At 38.6% G+C, this 20,121-nt stretch overlaps 1 protein-coding gene across 2 annotated transcripts in view; it reads right to left on the reverse strand.

The window, feature by feature from the left end:
• The window catches only part of DROSHA (drosha, ribonuclease type III), a 70,894-nt gene that overhangs the window by 12,804 nt on the left and 37,969 nt on the right, over window positions 1-20,121 (reverse strand). For both annotated transcript variants that reach the window (XM_014940914.1, XM_014940913.1), the window contains exons 17-26: window positions 19,863-19,970; window positions 17,269-17,407; window positions 16,548-16,608; window positions 13,660-13,719; window positions 11,643-11,742; window positions 8,814-8,916; window positions 6,257-6,327; window positions 5,155-5,199; window positions 2,003-2,160; window positions 1,066-1,171 (exon numbers count right to left, since the gene is read on the reverse strand). In XM_014940914.1, the coding sequence (XP_014796400.1) occupies window positions 1,066-1,171; window positions 2,003-2,160; window positions 5,155-5,199; window positions 6,257-6,327; window positions 8,814-8,916; window positions 11,643-11,742; window positions 13,660-13,719; window positions 16,548-16,608; window positions 17,269-17,407; window positions 19,863-19,970 (951 nt within the window). The remainder of the gene's footprint in view (window positions 1-1,065; window positions 1,172-2,002; window positions 2,161-5,154; window positions 5,200-6,256; window positions 6,328-8,813; window positions 8,917-11,642; window positions 11,743-13,659; window positions 13,720-16,547; window positions 16,609-17,268; window positions 17,408-19,862; window positions 19,971-20,121) is intronic.

Below are 20,121 nucleotides of genomic sequence, written 5' to 3' on the forward strand. Positions count from 1 at the left end.
ATGACAAGGCTCTTCCCCTTTTAACTTTTACTTCAAAAGTTCAGGCTTTACGTATTCTGTCTCCTGAATGGTGCAGAAGAATCCATATGAATGTAAATGAAACTTATAAAGTGTTGAAGAAAATTTAAATTACTTTCAGAGTATGTACTTTTTTCTCCTAAACAGCTTTAGCCCCAAAGACCCAAGAAGCATATTGCTGAAAACACGTTGCCTGCTAGAGACTCAGCACTGCTATTCTGTTATTGATTTGAGAAAACCACTCTGAGTAGCTAAGAAACCTACTGCTTCCTAATTTTAACCAGAAGACTTGACTCATATTCCCGATACACGTATTGCTTTTGTATTCTAGTCAAGACTCGAAAATTAAGAAAAATTTAGAAAGCCTAAGAAAATTTCTTCCTCACAAATAAAGCCACAGCTGTCTAGCTGCAGGACTAAATGAATCAATCAGGGAGAAAACTACACATACTACCAATCCATGTTTAAAGTACTGTAAATTGCTGAAAGATCCCCAGACTGGGTTGTTCATAGTCCAGATGAGAGAGGCTGAAAGGCTACAGCAATCAACAACAGACGACTATAGCAATAGTAAAATTAAATTCAAAAGCTACCACAGGAGCTCCCAACTGAAGACAACAGGAAAACAAGGGTAAAATAGATTGTAAAACTTTCTTATCAGGAAACAAAACCCTGCCTAGTTGCAGGTTCAAGACTAAAAGTCATGAATAAAAAAAAGTCATGTGATGTGCCTATTTAAATAAATGGTTTAAGACACCCATCTTTAAACAGGAACTAGTCTTATCTCCCAATTTCATCACTGACATCACTTAAAATTATTGATCCATTTCACAAACAGAACAAAAATTATTGCACTGGGCTCATAAATCACCATTTCCTATTCATTGCAGTGCTCATGACTTAAAATTAACAAAGTCTTATTAAGAGCAGTGGTTGCTGAGGCTTCTTTTATTAATCAAATCCAGAATAATTCACTAGCTGCTCCCATAATTTCAGTCTCCATCCCACTCTGGCTCTCCCAGACAGCATGATTGATGGCAGTCTCACCGTTAAGTGCCCTTCGTGATGATCGGGGAAATGTATGAATAAATACTCTGTGGCTACCAACTGCATTATGGAGTCACCCAGGAATTCCATCCTCTGGTTGTGGCCTCTGAAAAATGAGACATCAATGCAGCAAAATCAATAAGCACTCAGGGAGGAAAAAACAAAACCAGCATGCACACACAAATTAAAATAAGGAGCAATCTGAAAGCGAGCCTCGCTCATTTCCAAATGCATTTAAGACAATTTTCCAGTATTAACCAGGTGAGATGAAAACACAGTTCATTACTGTTGTAACACCAACTTTTAGGGAGAAAGCAAATCAGAGTAGCTACATATAAACACAATTATTAGATCACAGTCTGGGACTAATTGAAGGAGAAGAGCTGTTGACATCAAGTTTGTAATGGGATAAAGTCTTTATCTGCAGCTTCTTTTAAGAAAGCGAACTAATGAATGCAATGACTTCAATAAAGAAGAAGGACGGTCCATTCACAAGAAATAAAAGGATCAGGGTTTAAACCCATGTGAGATCCTCGACCGGGTAATCACTGGTACGGCTCTAGCGTTTGCCATAAATGGGGCCTGGCAGCTCTACACACCACAGAGCACAAGGGCTGCAGTTGGATCAAAGAACATGATTTTACTTCTTTCCTGTGCCCAAATGCACCTCCAAGTGTGTTCTGCTACTGTCCAGTAGTCACGTGCAAACATCAGTGATGCAGGAAGCTCAGAGTAAACACCAGGATGGCTCTCTAACCAAGGTATCCCCAACTGACTCCTGTCAGAGACAGGACACTGAGCCAGGTGGCCTTGTGAACGTCACTGCTCCATTCACTTCTGGAGAACAGATATAATGTCTAGAGTTTGTTTACAAACAAAGCAATCTGGAACACTAAAAGGGACCAACAGAGCTACACAGCTCTTGCTGCGTACTCACAGAGTCAGATGGTTAAAGCCTACTGTCCTCAGCGTGAACGCACGTGCTAGAAGCCGGACATGAGTAAAGATGACTCCAATTGCCTCCTCAAACTCTGTAAGCTTTTGAAGAACTGGAGAGGTCTCAATGAGTTGCCTGTCAGTATTGGATTCCTGCAGCTGTAAATAAAATATAGTGTAAATAACGACAAACTGACAGAGAAAAGCAAACCTTCTGTAAACCAAGGGCAAAAAATACAGCGAACAAGTCACTCTGTGGACAAGCGAATCGAGAAAAGCCAGTTTCCTCTGGCTTTTTTCCTTGGATAATTACCACTCAAAAAAGATGCGAGCTCTGATGTATGCTTTTTTAACAGTTGAGGTATCTAAAACACATTGCTTATATGGTCTTATATCTACATGTGGATAGCATGGGCTACTTATTTTCACATAACATATACAATTGTACATGTCTGAGTTTTCTAATATTATCACATTCTTTGCAACTGAGCAACAGATTCAAAAATTATTAGAAAAAGGATGGCAGACTGACAGCACGTCAAGATGAGACAAAATCCAAGTCTATTTCTCCCACCTTCCTTCACTATCAAAAATCAAGAATAAATACCTAGTATATGAAATTCAGAAGGGCATAACACAAGAAAATTAAAATTATCACTTTTGGTCAGTATCTTTTCTTATTAGTTTCTTGTCTGATGTCCTTGATGTGGTGACACTGTTAAATGGCTTAAGCCTTTCCTCCAGCCACTCTGGACATCTCTTCTGTACAGCAATGCCTTAGAGGAAAAATCAGCCAGATCAGGATGCCTAAAGGAAAAGTTAAGGACAGCCACAGTTTCTTTAAGTGGCATTAAGACCTTTTTTGGTTTGTTGCCTGTCCCTTTTCTATTAATTGATTCCATTCGAGTTGTCTTTTTCCTTAAACACTACTGAGTTTTCAGCTGACATTTTCATGGAACTACATATCCTGGCACCAAAATGCCACAGTTGGGTGATAACAGTCAGTTTGCATGTGGAGCTGAGATTGCTTTTTTCTTCCTCACACACCGTCCTTTATATTTACCTACAAAGAACTGAATATACTTTTTTACTCCATAGTTAGTCACTCTTGCATTCTCACAATCAGATAGCGATTCTTCAGCCTTCTGTTGCCCCTGCCACCCTGAATAACTTGGTATTGTCAACAAACTGCCACCTCACTGCTCATCCCCTTCCCTAAGCTGTCGATGTGAGCAGCCTGTACTTCAGCAAAGATCCCCAGGGAAATCTGCCAGCGATCTCCATCCCTTCTAAGATGTGGTCATTTCACTCCTGTTCTCCATTTCCTACGTTTCAGCCATTCCTTTAAATCTTGTACAGACTGGCAGTATTCACTAGGGTTGTTTTGGTTCGGGTTTTTTGCTTCCTTTCTTTTTTTAAAGAACACATTTTTAAAAGCCTCTCAGACTGCCTTTCCAACAGCCTCTTAGGAAACACAGCTGACATTATCATCTGCATTATCAGATGCTTTTTTTGTCTCCTCTAAAATCTCCTATTTGTTTGTGAGGCTGCACTGGTCTTTACATGTTGATGCTTTCTTAAAAGACCACATTTACCCAGGTGACCGCTAATTAAGTTTTTCATCACTATTTCTACTGACATGACTACTGCCAAATAACAGGGTTACAGGCCTTCAGTTCTGTATAACTTACTCAGAGCTTTTGGTTTTTTGGTTTTATTTTCTTTTTTTTAATTGGCATCTCATTTGTCATGTTATGGTGACTACTAATTTTTAAAATGCCATTTTTCAGGCTAGCTGTGCCCAATAGCCAACCTGAGCAGCCTGCATTTACTCTGCTAGCAAGCAGAGAGCTAGGATGGCTTCTGCAACATGGAAGAGAATACATTTTCATCACAGAAGTCAGTGTACTACTAAGAAATGACAAGTTGCATACAAACTGTCTCCAATCTCTAAGCAGAGTCCAAGTCTTCTTTGTGAAAGCAGAGATAAAAAGTTTAAAACAAAATAAAGTGAGAGAAAAGAAAGAAATCCAGAGTAAGAAGAATTTTCTTGGGAGCTTGTGCCAGCATTCAGGATATCTGGTGCTAAATCTCAAAAGTTTATCTTCCCATTAAGACTCTTGCCTATCCACATTCACAGAGAGTTGGTCGTAAAAACGCTTCATGCGCACTGATCTGTTGCTTAGGATTTTGTCTATGTACCCCTTGCAAAATCGGTACAAATACATGAGGCATTTCAGATGGAGGCCTCAAAGTGACCTTCTGCTGGAAAGGTGTGCTTATATAAAGTTTCAAAGGAATCAAACTGACTGCACAAAACATCAGATTTGGTTGGACAAAAGAAACCTCCCAGATGTCCGTATGACCCCGAAAACCTTAATAACTGACTGCATGAAAATTTGTATACAGCTATTCTTGCAGCACCCCTGCACACCTGGAAAATGCTACCATGTTCACTGTGAAGACAAGGAATTACAGTGCAGAGAGGCTCTGTGAGTAGTTCTAGGTCTCTCTCAAAATTCAGTCAGGAAACAAGGACTGGGAAACCATTCTCCCAACTTCCAGCCTTGTAAACTAACAACTTGTGAAGTTGTATCCTCCAATATATAGAGGATCAATTAGCCTCCAAACAACTAACTCCAATATATAGAGGATCAATTAGCCTCCAGACTAATTTTAGTGCTTACTTGGTATTAAAGCTTCTGGAACAACCATGCTATCATTGCACACACACACAAATCAGAATCACACTTATTCCATTCAACTAACATACCTTCCTACTATTAAGGTTTCAGTCAATTTCAGGTTAACAAAATATGTATATAGATTGGTTTTGTACCCTTTTCCCCCCAACTTCAAGAATATGAACAAGAAGCTGCCAAAATATTACCTCTCACTAGATTTATCATATAGCACAGTTATATATCAAACACGAGCCAAGGAAAGGTGAATGAGTAATCCTCAGAGACAGACACTCATTAAAAAAAAACCAAAACACCAAACCCAAAATCAAACACACAGGCAAATATACATTCTCCTTTGACTACTTTTTAGCACAATTTCTGAGACGTCATTACAATGGAAACCTATGGAAAAGCATCCCTGAAAATAAAAGAGAGCTATGAAATTTATTACAGAAAGGGATACACTTACTTGGAGTGGGTGTAGTGGATAATTAAGCCATACATCCCGCAGGTCCTGCAAACATTGAGAGATGCCTTTAATGCTCAAGGGAGCCATTTAACAAATTCCACAGTACTAAATAAAATGTCATTACTTGAAATACTGAACTATTTCAGATGCTGACTCTGCTTATTGCAAATTCAATAGTGCTAGCAAACTAATTTTTAAAATCGTGTATTTGCTGTTCAAACTGCCTGTAGTTCTCCCAATTAGCTGGTGTCAAAGAGGTGGAAAAATCCTTGAACCAAATAAAAAGTGGTTAAAGGAAGAAAAAGATTTGTTTAAGCCTCAGGACTAACTTTATTTGCAAGTACTCCTCAGTAGCAAGTTTGACTTCACCAAAGGCAAGAACTAAAGAGAAAAAAAACCCCACTTATTTTCTTCTATTTCATATAGGCTTCCTTCACTACAGGCACTGAGCAGCAAATAAACACTGAGTTACAATAGGCTTCAAAATACTTTTATTTCTAATAAGCTTTGTCATTTCACAGACTCAGAGACTTTCAAGAAGGAAAATAATGTATAATTCATCCCCTCACCACTGCCACGTGTATTGTCCTGGCAGTATGTACTGCTTACTTTCCTCAGCCCTTATATGAGACAAATTCCAACTAATATCGATCTAAGATACAGTACGCAAGAATAGATCAGACTTGAATTATGCAATTGGGTAAACACTGGATGAAGTTTTTTTTGAAAGATAGGTTTAAAAATTTTAGGAGTGGGAGGATTTAACTGATGAAACAGCAACAGTCAATCTACATATGCATCACATCCCCACAGCATGCCGCCTGGATCCACAGCACCCCTTAGAGCAGCACTTGGCATGGAAGTCTGCAGGTGTCCCATGCCACCTGCCCTTCCCTACCTAAGCCAACCTAAAAACAGCACACCTAAAGAAATATCATAATTTTTTTGTCTGAACCAGTGCAGCTTGCTGTTCTGAACACACTATGCTACGTTTAGTTTCCAAGAAATAAGTACAACAGCTGTATCCCCGTTCATTTGTGATCCTCAAGTAAAGCAATAGACAAGAAAGAATATCTTTTATATAGTTATTTTCAATAAATACCTTGTCATTGAAGAGTAAACGTCCAAATAGTTGTTTTGCTTCCTCTAGGCTCCCCTCCAGATAAACGGCTCCTGCATGAAGGGACCAAATAGTCAAAGGTCAATAATGCATTAGTACTTACAAAATTACTAAGCACAGGAGAGTCAAAGATCTCTGCCTTCTCCACCTCCAATGCATTTATTTTTTAAAAGTGTGCTTTCTGTAGTAATACCTATTTTTTTGAGAAATTTAAAGCAGGTTAAGCACCAATATAAATCAATGGTCATAAAACGCACATAAAAACCTGAAATAGCTAAATCAGTGGTAGGAAATGATGCATCCAAAGAGCAAGGTTTAAACAAATTAGGCTAGAAGCAATCTATTTCTACAAGTAATTTCCTGTAATCACCTAACTACACCATATACGTAGATAGTGAAAGGCAGAAAATACATTTCAATAGCTAGCAAATAATTTTCATACTAATAAATATTCTGTACTTTCAACATTACATTCTGCATATAAACAATGTGTCAGGACTATCCCCAACCTCAGTATCTCCCCAGTATCACAATAATATATTGCCTGAACTGGAAACTGCACCTCTGCATCTCTAAATTTCTGGAGATTGTGGTACCTTTTTTTTTTTAGCTGCACATAGAGCCTTCAGTAGCTAGCTCTCCACATGCCCCTTAGTAACAAGCTCTGCAAAACTTGTGCTAGCATATTGTATTTTTTGTGTGTACCATATACACCCTGTATCTGCACAGGCACTTTATAAATTCAGTATCAACATTTTGTCTTTTGATACTCTTTACAGGAGGGCTTCTGAAAACCTCAAACTAGTTCTTGTAAGCACAACTGTATAAAAGCAAAGGGAATACGCAGCTACATGAAGAACACAGAGAAAGGGAGTCGATGTTCCCACATACAGGGAGAACATTGTTTGCCTTGCTGTTTCTTTCTCCTCCTCTTTCCTTTTAATTCCTCACTAGGTCAACTCCTTTCTTTGGACTCTTTGGAGAACAGTTTGGGGGTTTATAAGCCTATCTTGCCAGAGGCACATTATGAGAGCACAGAATTTCAAACAGGTCCCAGGCAGCCTGCTTATACTTTTGGTTATTATTTCCATTGCAGGGCAGAAGCACCAGATTTTTACAAAGGTTCTCAAGTAGGAGCTCCAGACCCCACCTATACTTTTATAGTCCCTTAACAAGCTCCCAGATTTCAGCTATAGCCCTGACAAAACCTTATTGCTCAATTAACTTTGTGAACAACTTTGTATTGGAGGTTAAACAGCAAGCCTGCTCTCTTAGAAAATATCAGTGCTTGCCAAACAGTCATCATTACATCCTACACAAGCTGAAGTACATGAACAACGCCATACATACATATGTAGTGTTCCTCTTCTGTTTGTTTTTTATCTTTAAATTAAAGATCAAAGCACTCATGGAAAGCACAATAGAGTTAAAGACAAATCTTATTTCTTGATAAGATGAAATGCAATTTGGCCCAAGGCAGAATGCACAGAACTGCTGACATCTAAAGCCAGCCGTGATCTGTTTTTCAAAGCAGGACAAAATGCTTTAGGAGCTTGTACAATATGTAAAGGCTTGGATCAGGGCTAAACCCTTCCCATAGCTATTATCATGTACAGTACATTTGGATGACTATGAAGCCAAATCAGTGAGATTTAGTTTCCTTTGTGTATTCACACAAGTAACGTTTTATAAAAATATGTTATTTAAACTAGGGCTTGTATGGATACAACGAATTAGATTTCCACCTTACTGCTTGATATTTGTTAACTGGTCAGGCAGTCCTGACTTCTTCTCCAACGTAAATTTATCAACTAGTACAGCCAGTCACTAATCAGCCTCTCAGTGCCCAACAGCAAATCTGATACAACTCCCCTTCATCCTCACCTAGAGGGTTTTGGTAGTTTTTTTACACCAGCCAGGGCATACAGCCATGCTTTTTATTTATAAGGAAAATGCAAAGACCAAAAAATATTTACTTGGCAAACGTCACATGTCACCAGAAGAAGGTTAGTAGGGCACAGAGGAAGCAGGCTGGTGACTTTTTTGGGAGTGGCTGGTGCATTCAGAAAGCAAGCTGCAGAGTTTAAAATTCAGGGCTGAAGTGGGACTCCACATTTTTCCAGTCTGCACATGTACTATTGGAAGGAGAGAGCCTGCGCTCTTCCTGCCTGGCCACGGTGACTGAACCACAACCCACAGATGACTGCAGGTAGCAGGCCATGGCGGTGCACAGGAGGTGGAATTCTACGGTGACAGAGAGAAGAGCTGTGCCACAATGGTATGAATGGGTGCATCTCAGTGTGTGGGAGGCAGGATACAGAAGATGAGATTTTCGTTGTAATACGGCACACTCATCACGTTATACAGACAGCATGTGTGCAGGAGATGGGACGAGACAAAGAAGATTTAAGAAGCTTTACTATCACCTACCCTTACTAACTCTACTTAACACAGACCCACGTCTCCTCCATCACAGTCATCATGGCACGTAGACATATTGAAACATAACTGTTTGCACACACAAATGGACATGCTTTACCTATCAGGGCTTCAAAGCAGTTGGCCATGGCGTGGCGGAGATCTGATTCCCTGCAAAGGTCTGGACCATGAGCATAAAGCATGAATCGATCTAGTTCCAGCTTCTGCAGAATAAGTAGAAAGAGCCAAAAGCATAGCTTTAGAATTATCAGAGTACCAGTTCTAGTCACTAGAATTCAATTATGCTATTACTATGCAGCAACTGGGTTTGAGGGAACTTTAAAACTTTTCTCCATGGTTTCAGTTCAGACATAGGCTAAAATTAGAAGACTTCACATTTGTTTAGCAGAGACAAGCAACTAGAGTGTGATAGTGTGGGAAAGCTAAGAGTTATCAAACCAAATTGTCAAGGAAAGCTAGATCAAAACACGTTACTAGTGAGATTTAGGAATGAGTTCAAGAGGAGAGCTGAGGGTGTGACAGAAAAATAGCCCGACACCAGCTGGATGGTGCAACGTGCTGTGTTTCTTGCTGATAGTTTGCCCTCATGTGACTTGGCTTCAGAAATGCCAAAGGGACATTCAAAGGAAGGGGAGTTAACACTAAAGAAAAAGATTTTGCCTACAAGAAGATAAAGTAGAACAGTGAGGAAACTCTGGTAGACAGAATCCAGAGGCTTTTTCCTTAAAGAGCATCAACAGGTGGCAGTAACAAAAGCAGTGCAAGCAGAAGACTGATATTTTAATCTGCAGTGCCACCTAGCTTTCTTTTTCCTTTCAAATGCACATCATTAATATTCATCTGTTGCCTGAATCACAGTTCTGCTTGCCAGTCAGAATCTCAGGTAGTGAGTCAGATATCCTGTATAATATATGATAATTCTGCTATAGAAATGCAGGCAAGAGCTACTGGGCTCTCTTTACATATTCATCTTTTTGACACAAAACCATTATTGAGATTTTTAAATAAGAGATTTGTGCATCTTGCAAAGTTCGTGTGAGAATAGGTTCTTCCCAACTGGTTATAAGGTTCTAGTGACTAATTTGTCATTAACTCTCAACTTCATCCTCCTGGAGTACATTTAAGAAGTAAAAGTGGAGACTAAGTTGTTTGAGGTGCATGGTTTAGACACATTTCAATTGGAAAAAAGCAGTCTTCCATTTTCAATGAATTGGAGCCTATTCACTGCTCCAGAAGACAGAGAATTACCATTTATGATGTTCCACTGCACTTGATAAATTACGGGGAGCACTCATTACGGCCAACATAAAAGTAGAATATTAATTGTTTTATATAGAATTTAAACTCCTTACAGATTATTGTCACTTGTTCATGTTATCAGTATTGTTTGGGTCTTGGTGCATCTCCCCAGCCTCCAATGGCTCATCTCCATTTTCAAGTTTGGATTCAGGTTTTTTTGCATGTGTTTTGCTTCTCATTTTTTTTTGATCATAACATATTTCAGATTATTTTTAAAACTGCTGCTACAATGTTGCTTAGGAGCTACAGAAATTTATCGGTTGCTTCTCAATTAAAACAACATTCCACATGCACAAGAGAAGTTAAGGAGTTGAAAATTCTATTAAGCAAACTGAATACAGCATGACACTGCAGTGGATAATTAAATGGGATGAAACAAGGAGCACTGTATAAGGTATATGAGAGGAAAAAAGGTAGGTTGGGAAATCAGGAATGTATAGATATGGAATATTTACATTGTATCTGATATAAATAAATACAGTTTAAAAAATGTTGCAACAAAAAATTTCAAAAATTGTTCATGTACAATGGTAAGGGCTTGAACAGGGCTTTAAGAATATATGAGCTTTCTTGATCCAGGTTTTAAAATAGTAACATGAATTCAAATGTCAGGCAGCTCAGTATCATATTTGTAAACAAAACTCTGATTTGAAACATTTCAATCAATTCATGCTTATCTAAATCGTTAAAGAACACTTTGAAGGAAAATGATTGTGTTCACTCCCTACCCTATGCCTCTCTGGAGAACTGAGCAAAAAGATCACGTTAGAAATCATGCAGTTTTTGTCAAAATCTCAAGATTGGATATGCTTGTTTAAATTATTGCGTGAATATGAACAGAGAAGATTAAAAGAGCACTTGAAAATTATAAGCAGCACACAGCAGATGGACGTGTGTGTGCGCATGCATGCACAGCTTAATACATTACATCAGTAAGCCTAAGACTGTTTTATAAAAAAAGGCTAACATAATCAAGTATGAATAAGGGAATACCAAGTTATCTACGAACAGAGACTTAATCACCTTTCTATATCATATTCCCGCCCACCAGTATCATGTAGAAATGTAAAAAGCTCTGTCATTCACAGAATTAAATGAAATAAAATTCAGAGGCACCTCAGTATTTCCCATGAGACAATACAACTTTTGCAAGAATCCTTTCTAACAGTTATCCTTCACAGTGAATCTGAAAAGGACTGCATAGGTTAAGGAGCAGACAAAATGATTTTTTCCCCACTTTCTCTAGCACCTGCTGCCATGTTCTCCCTACATATTCCATCAGGAAATCCTTTTATAAGCAACTAGTTTGTTTGGTTGTGTTTTTTTTTTTTCCCACTACGTTTCTACAACTTCATTACCTGTTTAAGGTAAATATAGACACACATTCAACATGGGTAACCTAAAATCTTATCCTTCTACCTGCAAAAATTACTCTTACTAAAAGCAGGGTTTGGAGAAAACACTAACTCCTACTTCATCTTTAAAATCTGTTTGCAAATAGTTCCTGTATCCCAAATCCCATACACAAAACACAGTAAAGACACTGATACTCAAAGCAGGCAGATCCCTCAAGAAGCAACCCACGTATCCTACCTATGGGTGTCAAATACAGAGCCGTATAAAACTGTACCTTAGCCAACATGGCCAGGTGTTGGTTCTGTACGATGGCAGTGCGGTACGTAGCCAGTCCTCCTTCCTCCAGGGTGGGAAACAGGTAGTACAAGTGGACACTGGCAAAACAAAAATCAAATCAGATGCTGTCAGCATTTGCTTAAAGTTTAACCCCGTGTGCCTTTCCCTCGGATCCTAGCTGGTAATACAGGTTCCCTCCCAATGTGGCAACTTGGCTTGAAGTAAAGAAGCAAACATTAAAACAAAGCTCAATAACATTTGACTGGCTAGCATTGGAAGCAGTGAGGAAGAGTGCTGTTTCTCTACTGGGCAGCACCTAACTTCTCAATCCCTCAACGACAGGCATTTCCCTCATCTGAGGGTTTCTATCTATCTGGAGCAGTGGGTTCAGCAAGGTTGACACCTAGAGGGTGCTGAGGACTAAAGCACAAGAGAACTGTCAGCATTAAGAAAAGCCATGCCACAGGTATGCAGTGCTTTACTACTGATTCAGGCTGGACCACCACTCAGGATATTTTTTCTACAAGTTTCTTACAGTACTTTAACAGATGCTAACGGAGCCAAAGAATAGAGCTGAACAGTCTGTATTTATCAAACTTGCAAAGTCATTAATAGCACAGGAAAAAAAAAAAAAAAAGAGTAAAAATCAGAGGCTTTCAACTGCCTTTAATGATATTTGTAGTCATGCAAAAAAGATACTTCATAAAACAGAAATAAAATGAAGTAGTAATTCACTGATCCAACCAAGATCTGAGTAAAGGAGAAAAGATGCTGAGTGTCTTCATATATGACTCTAACCCGTGTAGGAAAGAAGTTAATACAGACCAGGTTTTCAACACCCCACAAATAAGGGTGTGGATAGCACTAATTATGAAAATATTTTATTAACCCAGTACACAGGGAGAAAAGTGCAGATGGATGCAACATTACTTAAGGGCAAAAATGCTATAAAACTTAGAGGTAATCTAATCAAGCATCATAATTCACAAAAGCAGAGACCTGAAGTTAAGAGTTACAAAAAAAATTCAGCCTTAAATAGGTGCTTACATGCTCTATTGAACAGAAATGTAGCTCAGTTTTTTCTGAATTGAGACAAAAGTTAGCTCAGAAAGTCAACTGATGCTTGATGAACAATGACAATGAAAAATACAAGACACTTTAATCAGCAAGTCTTCCATCTTATCAGCTTGTACTGCTGTATGAGAGAAAAGGCCATGGGTTTTAAGGGCAGCGGAGACCTTTATAGACCAATAGCTTTGAATACTGAGTAGCTACTGGCTAGTAGAGGCTGAAGATCCAGGGGTGGTTCTGATACTCACCTAAGAAACTTGCTTAAAGAGAAGCTTTAGAACAAAGCAGCTGAAAATGGATTATAATCTTTATTTTGTGCAAACTGCCTGACTCTGGTACTCAGGTAAGAAAATCCAATGGAGGTAACTGATAATATCCCTGTACTGTTCACTGATTTCAGGATACACAAAACAGACCAAAGCTGCAGCAATTTTTGATGAACTGTGGGGTTTTTTTGTTATTACTTCTAAATAAATTACATGTGTGCTCAACTATTTTATTTACGTACAGACATTAAGGAAGCTACAGCCCTAATAACTGGAAATATTGAGAACTGGAACACATTCCGTATTACCAATAAATGCTTTTCACTTGCAACTAGAGAAAAGGAACCCATGGAAACAAAATGGCATGCTAAGAAAAATCCTTTAAAAAAAGGGTACAAAGTTCAACTTGTCTGTAGCTGAATAATCTCTCTAACCCCAATCTAGTTAAAATTGCACTCCATGAAACAGAAACTCTAGCTTTTCATTTTGTAATCTTCCTTGTTGTATCATCAGAACTGAAGGAATTTTCAAGAGAGCTGTGTGCAGACGTGCAGCTCTAAATATAAGGCAGGACTGCAAACATACACAGTCATAAAGTAGACACTGCAAAGCTTAATAAGCCCAACAGTACAACAATAACATACAAAGGTGAGAACTGTTGAAGAATTCCCCATTTACCTCGTTAAGAACTCCACCACTGCATCTCCCAGAAATTCTAAACGTTCATTGTGGTTAATCCTGAAAAAGGCATTTTAAGGTTTATTATTAGCTAAGTAACACATGCTGGTTATTTACACAATACAATTAAAATAGAACAAATCAGAGCTGATTGCTAATCAGCAATGATAGACATTCTTGCAGGTTCCCCCACCCTCTCTGGTAACAATTCTTTACAAAACAGAGTAACAATCCCCTGAATCTTGAAACTCAGGACTCGCACCACCACCTTTGAAATACATTTTCATACTTCTATATATTTAATTCTGAGCTACTGTCAGAGCATAAGAAATGGAGAAAGGAAACAAGTCTATTGGCCCATGTGCAACTACCTACTGAGGCTGGGGGTTTTTTTTGTCCATCAGAGGGCACCAGGTGATTGAAACAAACTGCCTGTCTTCAGTCTAGTGCATGCAACTAGGGAAGTGTAGGTAATTAACATCAACACCTGCAGGGTGTGATGACTCTACAACAGCTTTGGTGGCATGGCAGAGCTACAAGGGATTAAGTACTTTTGGTTTTATAGCATCTTTATGCTATAATTTCTGTAACTTCCTTAGAGCTCAAAAGAAAAAATGGCTGTATAAGAAGATGCATTCAAAGATGCCGTTAAGTTAGTAGAACCTTATATTCCCGGTGTTTTCCTTTTCGTCTGTCACTGCTCCTGACTTTTGTTTTGCAGAAAGTTTTGTTTCCTCCAAAATCAGCTTTTATTGTAATTTGCACTCCCCCAAGAATTACAGAGTTCATCTAATTTCTGAAATAGCAGGCCTCTGTCACGGGCTGAAAGCATTCCAGTACCTCTGCTGTGTAAAACAGTAAAGGGTGAGCAATACTACAACTCTCCTCTGTGTAGCAAAACAGTGAAAAACACAGATCTCTCAGAAGTGGGATGTTATATTTGTGTGTTATTTTGTGAGAATTAATGCAATTTAGCCTTCTCTCACGTTATCTTAAGGCGGCCGAAATAAGCTTGTGTTGTGGCCATTGGCCAATGCGGCCCAAACGAATCAATAGATACTTTCCCCCACCTCTAGCTCTGAAGAGGGGAAAAAAACAGATAAAGAAAGTTATGAGTTTAGAAAAAAAATGAGCTACTTCAACAAAATATTAAGAATAAAATAAAAATGAAATAATTAGATAAATACAGTATATATAAATACATATAAAAGCCCCCATGTGAGGGGGCTGGAAAACAAATCGTATGAGGAGCGGCTGAGGGAGTTGGGGCTGTTTAGTATGAGGAAGAGGAGGCTTAGGGGAGACCTCATCACTCTCTACAACTACGTGAAAGGACACTGTAGAGAGGTTGGTGCTGGTCTCTTCTCGCAGGTAATTAGTGACAGAACGAGAGGGAATGGCTTCAAACTCCAACAGGGTAGGTTTAGATTGAACATTAGGAAAGAATTTTTCACCGAAAGAGTGATAGGGCATTGGAACAGGCTGCCCAGGGATGTGGTGGAGTCACCATCCCTGGCTGTGTTTAAGGGCCGTTTAGATGCAGTGCTAAGGGACATGGTGTAGGGGAGGACTTTGTAGAGTAGGGTAGATGGTTGGACTCGATGATCCCAAGGGTCTCTTCCAACCTAGACGATTCTATGATTCTATATCAAGCTCCCAGGGAGATGTCACTGGCAGGCACTGGGAAAGTTCCAGACTGGACTCAGTGAGTGGGAACTGGATTCCAGATCTCCCTTCAGGAACCCACAAATTGGGATCAAAGGTAGACAAACTGACAGGGTCCTCCTTAGATGTCAGTCATTGAAGCCGACACAAAGAAGAAGAGGTCTGGGAAAAGGAGCCCTCCCTCAAAGAGGAGCCAACCCGACCCCCCTGACCCCTCAGCTCCCATGCCGCCCATGGCAGCCGGCGGGCAGACCCCATTGGTCAGTTTGGGTCACCTGACCTGCCCACCCCTCCCCACGGGTGCACATGACCAGTCAGCTGACCCCGGTTGCCACAGCAACGAGTGTCTGCAAGGGCCTCCCGCAGCGAGCGGGGAGCGGGGCCTGCGCCACCCCGCACCGGGACAGCTTGAGGCGGACTGTCAAAGGCAGGGCCATGGTCTAGCTCAAACTGCGTTTGGGGAATGCTGCAACACTGATTTATTTGGAATTCAACTTCTCCTATTCCTCCAAAATGATGAGCCTTAAAAGACCCAGTTAAAGCACTAGTTAACTGAAAACCACTCTGCCTTCTGCTTCACGCATTTAGGGGATTTCACATAGAACTGCTTCTTGCATTAGCCTTATGAACTTCGTTAATTCACGTTAGCTAAATATGGTGCCTATTGCTATGAACCACATCTTAGACAGTATTTATTTGCACAAAATTCATAGTGGTCATTTGCAGACTATTACACTACAGCACTAATGGTTCAGCTTTTTGTCCTCAGCTGTTTTTGCATATGTCTTTAAATTGGACCAGTAAATCAGCGAAGCCCACGTTCGGTATCACAAATGTTAACAAGGTGCCATGCCTACCACTGCTGTGAGGAAATGTGATGGAGAATCCAATTTATAGCAATGATAACGGTAACAACAAATCTTATTTTTCATTCTTCAGAAAGCAAAAAGGCAGCCTTCTAGTCCTCCTCATTGCAAGGATAAACAAAAATGATAGGATTATCTGTTAATATCTTCCTCGAGAGTTTTCTGCAGGCACGACCACACATTTACTATGTCACTGCTAACAGAGGTTCAGCACATCTTCACAATAAAGAAGTCAATTCAAAATGACTTTTCATTTCAACTATTTGCCAAAGCTGTTGCTGATGTTAAGTTGGTTGTTTCAAGAAAACATCTCTCTCTGCAACAGTTTCCCTACTTGCAAACAATTATTTTCATTACCTTGAAGGAGCTGGATCATCCTGTCCCAAACGTGACATAATATTTATCAGGGTGTTTATCCCTAGGAATATAAACAAAGTACTAGTAAATAAACAATTACTAACTCAATTTGAATAGGATTAGAAAATAATTACTCAAAATGTTATTTTGTAATTGCTATACACAAGATCATCCTGTTATTTACAAGATCTACTTACAGCAACTATAATCCTTTCAGATGCTCTCTGTCTAACTGACCATGATCCCATTACAATACTATTGTATTTTAGCATTCAGAGAGCCAAAAAAACTATCATCTTTGCATGAAAAAGACAATCCAAGCATTACATAAACAATAAACAATTTACATCATTACTACTGAATATACTTTGAAGGGGTAAGGAATATTCTGCAGCAGACAGATCACATTTCCCATTAACAACACATTTTTACAAAATTTCCTCCAGTTTGCTCACCGTGCTGAGAAGCAAACTGAAAAAAAATACTTGCCAAAAATCAAACAAAATACACCCTCCCATTTATTATCCTTGCTTTTTCTCAACTCTTGTTAACTAATTTGCAAAACCCAGTCTTTTAGAAAGATCTCACTGGTGTCTGTGTATAACCACTGAAATCCACTGAACGGATCTCTCAGAAGAACAATGGCCAACAAAATAATAATGTTTTTTTTTACTGATTAAGTGTGAGGTGAGAGAAAAATAGTAGTGGTGTACCAGCATACCTTTTTTTCTCATGTGCATATGGTGAACTTTTCTGTCTCCATACTTTGGCTGTCGAATCCCACAGTTGGATAAGGAATTTCTGGCATGATCCGGATTCATTCCAAAGTTTAAGTGATGGCTTGGATGAGTCATGGCAAGCTATAAAGTAGCACATACAAGAAAAAAAAGTTTTAGTTGTATTTTTGCAAATGTAAGAAAAAAAATATCTTACACTTGTAGCTGATAATTGTTATTTTTCAGTTTGAAGAAAGGCTACAAAGTGATGTCGTCAATTAGTCGCTTGGTTCCAGCAATTTAAATGTAGGATGTACTATTTCAGATGTCAGAAAGAAGCAACATTTATGCTCAATCATCAGTTTAACTAATTAACTTTCAATAGTTTTTTTTTTCTTTAAAGAAAAATTAGTTTAGAAGAGAAAAAAGCATGAACTGTCAATTTGCCCTAACAGTTTTGCTTACCAGCTTTGCTGACCTGATTTCAGTACATTTGCTTATTTAAACATATACTCATTCTCACATTGCAGCATAAATATTCATATTAAAAATATGATCAACTAGAAGAGCTTCTCAACCATTCGTCTATTTGGTTATTTAAATATCTGTATGACTTTCCTATCAAAAAAGCTGAACATAAGTGTGTTATCTCTGGCACAGTTATTCACAGAAGAACTCTTTCTCTTACGGCTATTCAGGGCCAGTCTTCAATTGGAAGTGACCAGCAATGGCAGGATTAGTCTTCTGCTTTACGTTTTTTATTTTTTTACATTTTACATGCACCTAGCATTATTAAAAGCTTACTCTCTGCTGCCGACACTGCCACTACAAAAGTGGCAGCAGAAAATAGAGCTACACCTAGCTTTTATGACTCCATCCTGCAAACTCATGCATCTTCTCTTGCTTTATACATACACACCTAAAATATATTGAATGTATAATATTGCATGTATAAATTTATGTCAACACACACCTTATATATAAGACAAGAGATACATTGGCAAAGTCAGGCTGCAGAAAGTTACTTCTGAAACACTTGCAGGACTGGGTGCTGCAGGCTGTGAGCAAAGACATTCATTCCAGTAGTTCACTGAAACACTGGCTGTGCCTTTCCTAACACAAGACTTAGAGAAGTTTAGTTTTGTTATTTTAGAGCATACAATTATATTTAATCAACAATTTAAGAACTTTCTCCAAGTCCTTTTTAGTTCCTCACTAATATTAAGTTTGTCATAATTGCCCACACTCAGCTTCTGTGCCATCTGAACTTGATGACACATTACAATTTCTCTGAATAGTTAAATTAGAATAACCTTTCTTGCCCAGCCTGTGCTTGAAAAAGAATACATCATCATGAAACAGGTAAAAAACAATGCAAAATTACATATCTAAAATTGCCTATGCCTAGGTGACTGTTGCTATATATATTTTTAAAAGCTCCTCTTCTGGGACAAGTTTGTGGGTTTTAAACAAATATGCATAGGGATCAAGCATTAAAAAGTACTTTTGTTATAACCAAACATTAATTTGACTAATGTTGACACTTGATTTTATCCTTTCTCCCCTTTTCACGTGAAATTTGCTTTTTGGTTTGTGTGTTTGGTCTTAACGCTTTGAAGATTTCCATCACAGTTTTAACATGAAAGATAAAAATAAAAAGGTAGCCTGCAAACAACCAAATCCCACAAGATGCTCAATGTTTACTGTAACCTTCAGTAGGACCAGCCCTGGACACCAACTTCTAGAAAACTGAGAAGCTACAGGAAAAGATTTCTCTGCAAGCCACTGCTTAAAGTAGTTTGGGATTAAAGTCTCCATACATAGACAGAAACTGCATTTTTTGGGACTTAGAGAAAATACATCTTTCTCAGCTCCAGTCAGTGCAGAGAGGAGCTGCTTATTTCAGGGGGAGATCCTACACAGAAGTCTCTATTTCCCTTCGATACCTTCAGAAGAAACATAAGGGGAAAGGCACCATTATACCAAGAGTCAGCCTTCTGGAGCTCATCAGTTCCAAATATGCACTTAAATGACTTTTCATGCCATACAGATGTATTTAAATACAGTAAGAAATTCTCCTCTCCAGTTCCTGCCTTTGTTTGTAAATACAAAAGTTTCATCATATAGTAATCAAGAGCTGAACAGAAGTTTGGAAATTCCTTTGCACTTGCCAGAAATGCAAAATAAAAAGGCAACAACAGACTATAAAAGGAAGAATCAAGGCATGTATGCTTATCTGCAGAATAACATCATATAGTTCATAAATACCTAAAAAAAGAACTTGTAAGAAAATAACGAGTAATGTACCTGACAGACTTTTCAGTAATCATATTTTTGTCTTTCTACACACTACAAGCAAATTCAGGCCCACCACTGGAGCAAAGGGAGGTATATGCCTACGTGCACAATAGATGTCTCTATTTAGAATTCTCTTAGATAACTGAAACTTTTGAAAGATCTGCATTGCAAGTAATCAAGCAATTTCAAGCTGTGGCAATGCAGTGCATTTCTCAAATTTGCACAGCAGGTAGGATTATGGATAAACTCAATAATATTAGGAAGACAAACGAGCAAGTAGTTTATTTTTTGCACGTCTTACCTGCAGCAAGCACCTGTCTCGGAAAGTGTAGCCTATCAATTTGTCCAAATGCATCAGACACTGATGGTAGCGGACGTGGTGGGTCAGGACAGGAAGCATCATTGCATGCTAAAAAACAATTGCAATAAGGAAAAATATTCAACTTCAGTTGAAAGAAGTTGACTAAGCTATAAATCCAACAACACTTCCCATTTGTCACAACATTGACTTTTACTGTTTTGGTTTAAAAGAGGAAAAAAAAAAAAAAAAAGAATGGTTT

This window comes from Calidris pugnax, unplaced genomic scaffold (genome assembly GCF_001431845.1).
Source record: "Calidris pugnax isolate Ruff unplaced genomic scaffold, ASM143184v1 scaffold8, whole genome shotgun sequence".
Classification (NCBI taxonomy): domain Eukaryota; kingdom Metazoa; phylum Chordata; class Aves; order Charadriiformes; family Scolopacidae; genus Calidris; species Calidris pugnax.